Source organism: Vitis riparia, chromosome 4, assembly GCF_004353265.1.
Source record: "Vitis riparia cultivar Riparia Gloire de Montpellier isolate 1030 chromosome 4, EGFV_Vit.rip_1.0, whole genome shotgun sequence".
Lineage (NCBI taxonomy): Eukaryota > Viridiplantae > Streptophyta > Magnoliopsida > Vitales > Vitaceae > Vitis > Vitis riparia.
The window spans coordinates 20,070,197-20,082,557 of NC_048434.1; the positions used below are offsets into that span (position 1 = coordinate 20,070,197).

General features: G+C 35.6%; 1 protein-coding gene across 1 annotated transcript; it reads right to left on the minus strand.

The window, feature by feature from the left end:
- Nucleotides 1-1,572: 1,572 nt before the first annotated feature.
- LOC117912619 (transmembrane and coiled-coil domain-containing protein 4-like) lies at nucleotides 1,573-11,984 on the minus strand. The gene is made up of 15 exons (XM_034827287.1): nucleotides 11,639-11,984; nucleotides 10,881-10,962; nucleotides 9,359-9,856; nucleotides 6,173-6,341; nucleotides 5,736-5,888; nucleotides 5,559-5,656; nucleotides 5,179-5,270; nucleotides 4,473-4,543; nucleotides 4,240-4,375; nucleotides 3,451-3,510; nucleotides 3,258-3,340; nucleotides 3,106-3,182; nucleotides 2,902-2,972; nucleotides 2,139-2,196; nucleotides 1,573-2,025 (listed from the first exon to the last, which is right to left on the minus strand). Exons 1-15 carry the CDS (start codon nucleotides 11,848-11,850, stop codon nucleotides 1,897-1,899), a joined length of 1,989 nt encoding a protein of 662 aa, XP_034683178.1. The 5' UTR covers nucleotides 11,851-11,984; the 3' UTR covers nucleotides 1,573-1,896.
- Between the last annotated feature and the right edge of the window lie 377 nt (nucleotides 11,985-12,361).

Sequence of the window (12,361 nt, forward strand, 5' to 3'; positions counted from 1 at the left end):
CTTGGATCGTTTCCCATAAACCCAATTCAACATTTTAATTAATCTTTGATTAGATTTTTTTCAATCCGAACTCAATTTGAGTTAGATTTAGATCAAAATTCAAATAATTTAAGCCTAATTCAAACTCGATTAATGTTTTTATAATATTTATAAAATATATTATCTCATATAATAATATTAATTTCCCTTTTAGATTTTTAAGAAAAAAAGATATCAAATTATAAAAACATATCAAATTACCAACGCCGAAAGTTAGGGTAACTTTGTTAATTTTGCATATACAAGATAAAGGTAAAATATGAAAAAGTGACTAAATAATCAAAATAAACAAAAGTAAGACATACACCTTTTAAATTGAATTGATAAAACTAAATGTCAACTCACAACTACTAAGTCAACATTTTCCCCATGTGATTAGTTGTGCACAACTTAGAAATTACGAATAGGAAGGAAGCAACACTTATAGTTTAAAAGAACGAAACTTGTATTGCATTATGATGTTTTACAAAACTTTGATTGCTCTCAAGTGTTTAATGTCTTGGCCAAATGAAATCATCATCTATTCATAAGCACTCAAGTAACTTTTTGGAACCTAGAAAATTTCCCTTCATCTTTGTAGAAACTCTAATACAAATCTACAAGAGTTCTCTAGAACTCTTTAGATTCTTCCACATATTTTCTTTGCCTTCCACATTTATTCAAAAATGTGTGGACATCTCTGACTTTTTCTAAAATCTTCTAGACTCTCCTTCACTGGAGATATAAATACAAAAAATAAAAAATGATATAATTATAGTATCGAAGTGTACTTCATGAATTCATAAAAAATTTACCATCAATTAAATAATATCATGTATGTATTTTTAAGTCTCATTTATTTAGATTTTTATACCTAAGTATTATTTATTTGTATCTTTATACCTAAATTTCATTCGTTTGTACCCTTGACAAACCTAAATCTCATCATGGTTCAAATCTCTTGTTCAATGGGCACAATAGAGTATCATAGCATTTTTCATGAGAAAAATAGAATGTCTGAATATTCCATAAGAGTTATCTATTTTTCTATTTATAATATTTTTATTACCTAATAAAATGATTTTTTTTTTAGTCTTCATAAACATATACACAAATTGACCAAATCACATTAAAACCTGGTACATGATGCATAAATATTGTTCGTACGAAAATAAATGAGAATCAAAGAAGTTGAGGCAAATAATTGCAAGCACAACTGAGTGTAGGGTAAGAATGTAAGATCAACCAAGGTTACATTCTACTAGAATTTAAAACCCAAGAAACTATATACCCAAAATTATTAAATCAAGAAATCCAAAATTCGGAAATATGAATAGTCCAAACGAAACTTCAATCTTCACCCCAAAATAGAAAGGACAAAAAAAAGAGAAAAAAAAAACCATTTTATGTGCAGGCAACAGACTTAAACATATGATGGTCATTTGAAGTTACAAATCTCTCAATTGAAAAGGAAAAAGATTGAAAAAGCAGACCATCGGCCATCAAATTACAGGGCCGATAGTCATTACCACAAATTAAATAAATAGACAGACATAATCATTTGAATAGTTAAATGAAAATTATTCATTCATTCATTCAATTATTCTGGGACATGTGAACGATCAATCATCGCTTTCTTTTATTTTCATTTTAGTTTTCGTAATTACTGTGAACAAGAAGGATTGACAAGAAAAGAAGCCAAGAAGCCCCAAAGCAGCTGGTTATGTAAGTTAGCCACTCATCACTCATCACCGGTGATTTGCAAGAACCGAGTTTCTCTCACACCACAGCTTCAATGTCATTGACCAGAAAACTGACAAAGAAGCATATCTATTGATGAGAATGGTGGCTGGGCTGACTGAAACCACACAATTTGATTCACTTCTGGTGTTCCGTAGGACTGCCCCGAAAAACAGGATAGTAAGTATCCAGTTCGAGCCGATCCAGGATGTCTTCGGTAACCCATAGATACGAAGAGTGGCCTTCAATCAACTCTGTTACATCAACCTGCCGGGCCAAAGAATGATTGGTTTTATTTATTTACATATATAAAATAAATAAATAAACAGGTTTAGAGAAAATAAATAAATAAGAGATTGTGATGGCAACCAGATGCTTACATTCTCAATCCCTGGAACATCAACTGGTTGAATTCCAGCTAACCCTTTAGTAAGTAGACTGTTGAAAAGATTATCGGTAAGCTCCAATGCTAGGATAAATCAAAAATCAATTTTCGACAATATACAGAATGAAAAGACAGTGCCTTCAAATCAAAAGTTCTAGATTTGGCTACCCTGCCACATGAGCAATGCAATCCTTCACAATTTCATATGACAAAGAGCAGGGAGCTGCTGACAAGATAGCTATGAACTAGAGAAATCCAATCAAAATTGTATGTAGAAAGCCATTAAATTGGAAAAACAGCATGAACTAAAGTGATATGCAATGTAACATTCAAATCTTTTTGGGTAAACTACACATCAGCAATTCAGCACACGTGTTCCAACAGAAAATATTTGAAATTAACATCACAATCATATTATGATATGAGACAGCATCAGTTTCTGAAGCCATCTTCTCCTTGAAGTAGATGTATTACCAAAATTATGTAAATATATAGGACTATCAGGATTGGTTGGTTTGATTAGCTCATGTAGTGTTCAAAGCCCGCCCAAGAAAGATAATGATGAATTGGGAACCAACCTACTGAAGGAGCAGCCCTAACTAAAGCAATGATAAGAATGACTCATCAAACCAAGACATACAAGGGCCATTTCCTATCAGCAATAGCTCCATTGATTATTTATGGCACATCAATTGCACATCTACCATTTTCTTCATGGTTGAAGATTCTCATGGAGCTCAATTGTAAATGATACATACTTAGCACGAAAGGCAACCCCAAGTGTCCAATCATTTGTAGAGAATGCATTCACAAATCTTCCAGCCACCATCTGCAAAATAGCAGGAGGTGATAAGGCTGCATAGAAGATAGTGGGACTACTTCATGAAGGCTGATTTGCAGGGGAAAATATATATATCCTGAGAATATGCACAAGATAAAGGGAAAATGTGTTCTAAACTTACTTTTCTAGCAACTTCCCAGTTCTCATCTCTGAACGAAATGGGTGCTCCAAGAAGAACAACTCTTTCAACAAGTTCAGCTGCAAAAATTTGTGTATCACATCATTAATGCAATACAAACCATCCATCACAAACAGCTTGAGGGTACCAGTTACCATTTTGTTCAGTTTCAGCCAAATACTGCAGACACTTGAAAATCACTCGTGCTCCAAGAGAGTAACCTATGAGTGTCACAGGCCTGAAAAATCCAAGGAAAGCCCAAGAGAGAATTTTAATTAAGTCGTTCAACTCTTAGAACTAATAAGAATGGAATAAACCACATCATTAACTTTGATACCACCCATTTACCTGTTCCCTTGCAATCCCTTCTGTAAGACTTCAGCTAGCAGTTTTCCTGCTTTGTCTGACCTAGAAATGGAATGGATTAGGGATCTGGCTGGAGACTCAAGTAGGAAGCAACTATGGTCATCTATTTTTGGCAAATTGTTCTTAAAGGAATAGTTAGAGATGGGAATGGAAAGAAGAAACGGAAAAGGCTGTCTCTCTGGAAAAGTATGATATTTAATCTAGGAAGCTAAACCAAAACCGTTCAACATCCTCCATCCTGTAGTCAAGGTTAAAATTTTATCTAACCTGCTAACATCCACAAATCATTTTCATGGATAGCTTGGTCCATTTGAAGAGATGGGATGGTTCAGCCAAGGAAAAGCTTTTTACTATCGATCTATTTGGGGATTGTAATAATAATCTTGTTAGAAGTGATTAGCTGCCAAACTTTGAAATACTTGAAATTACTCTCTTACAGGTTTCTTGAAAAGGTAATATGTTTAATAGGCATTTTTTAAGTCACGGGTTGGCTTACATAATTTTATTGATGCATTGCCTTTCTAACTCCCAAATTCATTCTTCAGTTTTCACCATGTTACTCCAATAGTTTGCCAAAGTGATGCCTAAAAGGTCCCAGATCTGAAGGTCACTATGATTTAGAATAAACTCTTACAAGTTTTAACCTAGGTTGCCTATTAATTAAGACAAAGCACCAATACCACTGCATGCAAGCATTTTGAGAGAAATGAAACTGACAATGTCTGCCTCCTCCTCTAGGCATTCCTAGTACAACAAAAAGACAAAGAAAACCTGTCCAGAGCAATAGTCCATTTGCTGTCTATGAAATCGGTAGCTGCAAGTAGTGTTGCCGGCCAAGCCAAAGCTGTCATTAGCGTGCTTAATACAGTCAACATGGCACCCTGCTTCATCATTGACAGTGCAATGCCTGCAGCAATTCACGGAAATCTGAAGATCACAAACAAATGATGCCATAACAGTAATTATTAATAAACAGTAGCAGCTATGAGTTCCAAACAAATTACTTGATGTAAGCCAATCTTGGATTGCAGTGCTTACAGCAATCAGATTCTTAGACTCCCATTGTAGTGCATACCTAAAAGATTCGACAGGGTCATAAGAAATACTCATGTTTTGAATGTTATATGTAGGCTTTGCCCAACCTCTAGCACATAAGTTTTCATTTTGAAAAGGAAGACATATTTACTTAAAAAGCATATCAAACAGAAAGGAATATGAGAAGAAAGAGTTCATTGCAGCAAGCAATTATTCCAAGTGGAAACATCATCATATCTTTCAGACCCAAAAAAATTGGCCTAACTTAATTTCAGAAAACTCCTTCAGCATACCAATGATTAGTCAGAGGTCATACTAAGTAAAGCAACAAAAAGAAACTCACAAAAACATGTAGAAAAACAAAGGTAAAAGAAGTACACCTATACCGCCCAAAACTTCCCTTTTACTCCTTAACAACAAAATGGCAACCTTGCTAAGTAAAAGTGGATCAAGACAAACCAGTTAAACTAGGGAAAATATTTTACAGGCAGATAGAAAATCAAATGAACCAAGAAAATAAAAGCCAGAACAAAACAACAATCATGGCCCATTTGCCTGAAGTGTAAAGAACCAAACTGTACCAAGCAGGACCCAGCAGTAATAAAAGAGTTAAACATATTAAGAAAAATGAAAAATAAAAATCCAACATCAAGAAGGTGGTAAAGTGCTGCGTACCTTTCCAAGTTATTATTTTGTCCTTCCCAAGGACTTATAAAATCTTCCTCCTGAAATACAAATCCTGATACCAGGATCTCAACTGCTAGCCGCTGACAAGAGAAGGTGTTTGAAAGTTGAAGTTTGAGTTCATAACTTATACAAGCAAATCAAGGTATTCTCATGGACCAACAAAAAGAAAAAGAAAAAGAAAAAGAGGGATGGCAGAGCTAAAACAAATAAAGGGGAGTTTTTTTAATCGGGGGTAAATCCTTTGGTTGCATGTTAATATAATAAAATTAGAAAGAAAAAAACTTATCCAGGTTAAAACTTGTAAGTGACCCCTCTGCAAGACAGTAATAACCCCCCAGAAATTGGAAAACAGAAGCTAAGAAACTCACGCCTTGGTTATGGTTTTCTCCAATAGCTTTGAACTCAAATTCATCGACACTTCCAGTTCTTCTAGCCATTTTACTCCCTGTGAGTCCAGCACCAGCGGCTGGGTTGATGAAAGTATTAGTAGAAAGAAACCAGGATTCCAGAAGCAAGAAGCCCAAAAAATGTAACAGTTGTTTCACCTCCAAATGATGCAGCAATTGCAACAGAACCAGCAACTGTTCCTGCAGCACTGGCAGCTGCTGCAAACCCACTTGCTCCAATCACAGGAATTATCGTGCCTAGAGTAGGAGCTAATGCACTAAATCCTGCAGCAATTGCTGGAGCAGCCAAACCTGTTGAAGAGTGAAAAATGAACTGAAAAGTCAAAAACAGTCATGCTGTCTGAAGCTTTTGAAGAGAAATTTCATATTTACTACATCCTACTGCACTGTATGGTTGCAGAAAAACTGAATGAAAGCAAAAGCAAGGACACAGAAATTTGAAAGTTACATTTTCTTTCATTTTGATCAATGGAATATGGGGGGAAAATAACTCAGATAATCCTAGCACAACAAAGAAACAAAGACAGAAAATGAGGCTTTTTAAAAGTAGAGAGAATATCTTGAGGGTGCCATACCACCGGTAATAGCCATTAAGGTTCCTCCTGTTAATGCAGCTGCACCAATGATACCTCCTCGTTTCCATTTAGTCCATTGGCTTTTTGGGGACTGGGTTTCTTCTTCCTTTGATGCTTGCTCTTTTGACAAAGCCATTGCAGAGCAAGCAACCATAATCTCCATGGCTTCCTGAAAAACATAGTCCCTTCAGTAGAAAAAATATTGGATGCAGGTACTAGTCTTGCAAGCATGGTGGTTGTCATCGTCCTCAACAAATGAATCAAATTCAGAATTCTGGGAGGAATATTTTTCTATTCATATGTGGTGATTCTGTGGTTCTACAACATACATCCAGTACTTTAGATTATGGCACTATCAATCCCCTTTATTTGGTCAGTACTTGGTATCAGCCCTGTATCAATGGTACATCTTTAATCAATAACAAACAAAACTTCCATGGCACAGATCTCATGCCAGAAAGCTGTAAGACAAACCATTTTTTTTTTCCCTGTTTTGATTACCACAATAAATTAAAGTGAATTTTGATTGGCATTGCAAACTCAGAAAAGAAATTGCAGAATTTTAGAGCTCAAGGGCACAGCTGAGCTCTAGAATGACCTAAGATTTGGATACATGAACATTATAAAGGCATTTGGCCACACTGACCTTTAACAAAGTCATAGTCATAGATATGCATTGCTTGATAGCAGGAGGTACATGATTCCAGAAAAAAGCCCGCCCTCCCAAAATCATGTTCCAACACATGTATCATTTTAAGAAAATAAGCATAATTTTTTCAGAAGACATATTTGTTACTCTTTAGATGTCTTGTGCACCACTTTTTCATGACAAAAATAGACATGCTTTGAAGAAGCACAGAAGAATCGGCTAAAAAGCATTCATAGAAAGTCTCAGAGCGGCTTAAACCTCTGCTTATGCACATAACAAGTGGAGTAACTTTGCTATTGTTTTATATTTTTGTATTTTTAATTGATAATCATAAAAACAATAACTATTGTTAGTTCTCATATGTGTAAAACATACAAATGTATCTGCACAGTAGTACGCTTTTTGCATGCAAAAAACCACATGGAGACCAAGGAAACAGCTACTCCTTTGATGCAGTTGTCATCCTTAAGATAGTGGTGCCCGACAAGGGATCCAACACCTTATGTGGTTTATCATATCCAGATAAAATCTGTTAACTTGTTTCTGTATTTAAACCTAAATCTGGTAGTCATAAGAGTTGTCCAAACATTTGGGCTTGCAGGTGGTAACACAATCTGCAAGGAACAATCCTATGTCCCAAAGCCTTTTGGAAGTGGGGCAGGGGACTATCAAAGAAGGAAAAAAAGAAAAACAAAGAAGTCTTCCAAACATTTTCTACCATTGTATGTGTACAAAGCAGATTAAGTGGAAAGTCAAAAACTTTAAGTTAAACCAAAACATGGAATGGGGCAAATGAAATAGTTGCACAATCCGCTTAGTTTAGTCAAAGCACATCTTATGAGGAAATACAAAAATCAGTTAAAAGTATTTAGTTTCATAGTTATTAAAATGTAATATAAAAGGCATTTATGTCTTACATCAGTTAAAGGGTAACTTTTCAATTCTATACTGTATTATATTAAGATATAAAGAAAGAGTCAACTAACGATAGGTAGTAGCCTCACATTTGTTCACCCTCATTCTTGTCTTCCCTTTTTCATGTTTTTCTCTTTTCTAACATTGTATTAGAACATGTTCAAAACCTAGCTGCTGTTATCATAAACCCTAGCAGCCACCTCTATAAACTAAATCCTAGTAGCCACAAACCCTACCTTAGCTGCTGGAAGCACTAAAAACCTAATCTTCATTGACTATTAATCAGTATTCGGAGCTGATCTTCTGGTGACCCATCCCCTTGTTGTGGCTGTTTCAGTCTTTGTGGTCACCTTTCTGATGTGTGTTCTCCATGTCGTAAGAGTGTCAGTGTGGTGTTCAAGGTGCATTGGTTTTTTCATTTGCCCTACCTATATATGGATAGGTAAAGGTACATTTCAGATTGAATTTTTTTTATTACTACAGCAGCACTGCTGCAACTAATGAAGACAATTAATTCCAACAACAACATGGGGATTCAAATTGTTGTGGGCTAGAACTGTGAAGGTTTAAATTGGACCAAAGGAAAACTTAAAGCATCTGACTGAAGATCCACCTCTAAAAGAGTCAAAAAGGATTTGAAGAATGGCAGCAAAATGACAACACAATTATGACCTGGTTGTGGAGCAGTATGGAGATAAATGTAAATTCTAATTACATTTTTGGATACTAAGAAGTAGATCTCCAATGCTGTCAAAGAGATGTATTCACAAGAGACACATATTTCTAGAACATATCAATTGTATGAAAAAAAACATTGCTGTCAACCAAAATGGTAGCCCACTCAATAGAGAGGAGTTGAACATCCATCAGGCACTTTAATGATATCGAAGGGCAATGAAGATAAAGAGAGGAGTTTACAGTGGTCAAATTCCTTTCTGGGCTTGATTCAGAATATCATGAGCCAAAGAACAATATAGTCACCAGTGAAAAACTATCTTGTCTCAGCTATTTGTACTGTCATATGTAGCATGTTAATGTGTCTTCCTCTTAGACTGGTTCTAGTGGTGCATCACCATCATTTTCTGTAGGTTGTGATAGAGGTGAGACTGATAAGGCCATGGTAGAGGTTCAGTGGGAGATAAAGGTAGAAAGAAAGCAGATAGACAGCAGTTCCAATAATAACAATGGTTCTGAAAATCAAATTGCAGCTTCTAAACTTGACAGCAGCAGCAAAGATCCATCAATTAATCCAACCATCAGGCTAGCTCATGTAGTAGTGTTGCTTTTCTTACCACTAGTAACTCTTCCCTCACCATAGATTATTGATATATGAGCACCATTTCATGTAACTAGTAAGTTTTCCCTTTCTTGACAATTTCCAAAATCAACAAAAAGGTCATTTGTTACTCTAACTGATAGATCTTCTTCACCTATTTTAGGCCAAGGTGGTTCACCAAACACCATTTTCTACTATAAAATCTTGTAACTAGGACAATATTTCTGATATATGTCTAGCATGATTTGACCAGTTGTATTATTGGGGAGTAACATACTAGAAAGACAGTTATGATATAAATTGGATATGATAGGCATTAGCCAGCATGTGAATAAAGTATACAAACCACTTTTTTCCACTGGATATCAAGCCAGGTTGCCAGCAGCCTCAGAGCTACACGATGTCGAGCATCATAGCCCTTTCTTTTCCGAGTAGATTTTTTGTTATCCTCAGGTGTATCTGTCAGACAAGCTGAAAGAAGCTCATACAAAACAGTCACTTTCCTCGGATAATTAAGCATTGCTACCTCTTCCACAGGTTTCTCATCAAATTTACTGCTGGAACCATAAGGTGTCTGTTCAATGCTAAGCTCGTTACAATTTTTTAGCTCCTGTGCTTGTAAAGGCACATCTACCACTTCAGAGTTTGGTTGCATGTCAGCAGGAGAACATTTCTCCCGACATTTATTCTCATACTCTCTATGCTTCTCCTTCTTAGACATGGATGTCTCAGAAGTTGTTTCCATGCTTAATTCCATAACATCAACAGCTTTTGACAAAGCAAGTTCTGCGTCCTTCATATCTGCAGAAGACTCGGCACTTTCTTCTGAGATTAACCTCAAGAACTGTAGAAAGACGAAGATATATGGTTGTCAAGAAAAATATGCCAAATAAAATGATAGAAACATTGGTGCAAAAGAATATAGAGAACACTAAATTTTTATTTGCAGTTTCAAAACCACAATGGACCTTTCATTAAAGAGGAGCAAAATAAAGCATCATTGGGCCCCCAATATTCTTAGCATACAATTTTTTCATGTAGGTAGTTCAACAGTAAAATGGTTCTGCCCATACCACAATTCACCAACTACAAGAGAATTCCTTGGAAGCTTTATATGGAATACTATATATAATGCAAGTGAAATGGAAATGCACTTTCGTACATTCAACACCTTAAAGCGGTAGTACAAAAACAAATATGAAAAAGACTATTTTAGCCATTACAATGGATGTTATATAAGCTTAAATATAAATTTAAACGCTTCTAAGATGTATTAGAATATAACAGTTAGAACTAAAATTGTGATTAGTTTCCATTATTTCGGCTACAATAACTATTAGAATGAGATGCTAAATACACCCACCATTTCTCTCTCCATCCCCACCTCAAAGAGAAAGTCAGGGTGTTTAACATCAACCATTAGAATGTTATCAGGAAAAGCAAAGGTTTGTCTGGTAATTGCTTTCAAAAACAGTTTTCTATTTTTTAGAACAAAAAAAAAAACAATAAAACATGTTTGACAACCAAAAAACAAAAAACAATTTTTAGTTCTTAAAAACAGAAAATAGAATGTTTTTAGAGGACATGTTTTAATTGTTTTCAGTTGTTTTCACTTGTTTTTTGAATATTGTTTTAAAAAATAATTGCATAAATATGGAGAATAATTAAAATAAAGCATTAGATATAAACGTTATTTTTAAAACATATTTACAAATATAGAAAATAGGTTAAAAACATTTCAAGTTACCAAATAGACTTTTATTCTACAAACCCTCAAAGAATGTTTTTAAAAAACAAAATCCGTTCTTCAGAACTGTTTTCAAAAACTCTTCTAAGCCTTAAAAGTTGTATAAACAAAGAATACATACTGCTCCAACATGGTGCTTTGCTGGAGAAGAGCCAGCAGTTTCCTCAAGCCCAGTCCATGCCTTATTTTCAATCTTTAGAGACCTGTTTATGGTAGAATCGACATCGAAATTGAATTAATTAGTATCAGATCATCAATAAGATAACCCTGACAAGTTAGTTGCTGGAAGAAGGAAAAATTTGAAATTTTAAGTTTTATGCTTTGTTTTCAATACAATAAATACTCAGCCTAAACACAGCCGATTACAGATATCTATAAGACAAGCCTGACAAGTTGTTTGAATTGAATTTTAAGTTTTATTTTTTGGTTTCAATACAATAAAAACTCAGCCTAAACAAAGCCGAATAATTTGTTCGGCTTCCTCAAGTTCAGATTTCCCCCCTTTCTTCCTTTTTTTCTCCTCCTCCTTGTTATTTTTTTGCTAGCAATCAAACAGATTATCAGAAAAGAACCACCCGATTCCGATGTGTTTTCCAAAATGATAAATTAACACTTAGAATTCACATTAGCCCTCTGTTTGATGGCAGAGAAAACCGAATACGAGGTTTTAGTTTTTCCTCTCCTCTTGTTTTCCTTCGATTTCTCCACAGACTAGCACAAACCAATGATCTCCGCAGACTACCCAATTACAAAAGTTATTACCAAATTTACAATAATTTAACGCAGCCATATTGAACCCACACAAAAGGGAAAAAAACCTCCGAATTGGGTCATATTTTTTATGAATTTGCAATTAAATTGAAAGCGGTGATCGCTCACTTGAACACAGGACGGAGAAGGCCGGAGTTTTCGTGGACCCAAAGCTGAGGGTCCTCGGAGACGGAGTCGGAACTGCTACCACTGCTGGTGCGCTCATCTTCTTCAATGGAGGAGCCCAAAGGGCGGGTCTGGTGGATCTGGGCCTGTTGAAGGGCCAGTCCCAACAATGCCCCCGCAGCGTACCTTTGCGTCGGCGTCAAAAACGATGACATTGCCGTCACTCTCACGTTCCCGAGAAGTTAAGCCATTATTCGTGCCACTGCCATCTTATAACAAGATCGGAATCCTGGCGGTTTACCTGTTCTAGTCATTCTCCCGCATTAAACGACGTCACTTTATGCAGCCTATATTTATTCGTCCCCGTGTAACGTGTTGCATTGTATACAAGCCGAATACCCAATTCAACATTTGAATTTTATTTGGTGACGACACATAATGTGATGAAGTATGAAGTTTTTTATTTGAAAAGGTTAATCTGAATCATTCCATAGAATGAGAAGAAATACTAGTTTGTAAATAGGGAATTCTGTTTACAGTAAGATTTTATGTTTCAGCCATTTGATTCTAAAAAAACTGTCATGTTACGGAGCACATGATGTCAGAGTGTCTGGAATCAGTGAAACGGGCAAGACTGAACCACGATCCAGCAAGAAAGCAAAAGCAATATATATATATGCCACAGTTTTCTCTCCCCAGATTCCAATGCTTGACAAGTAGCAAGGC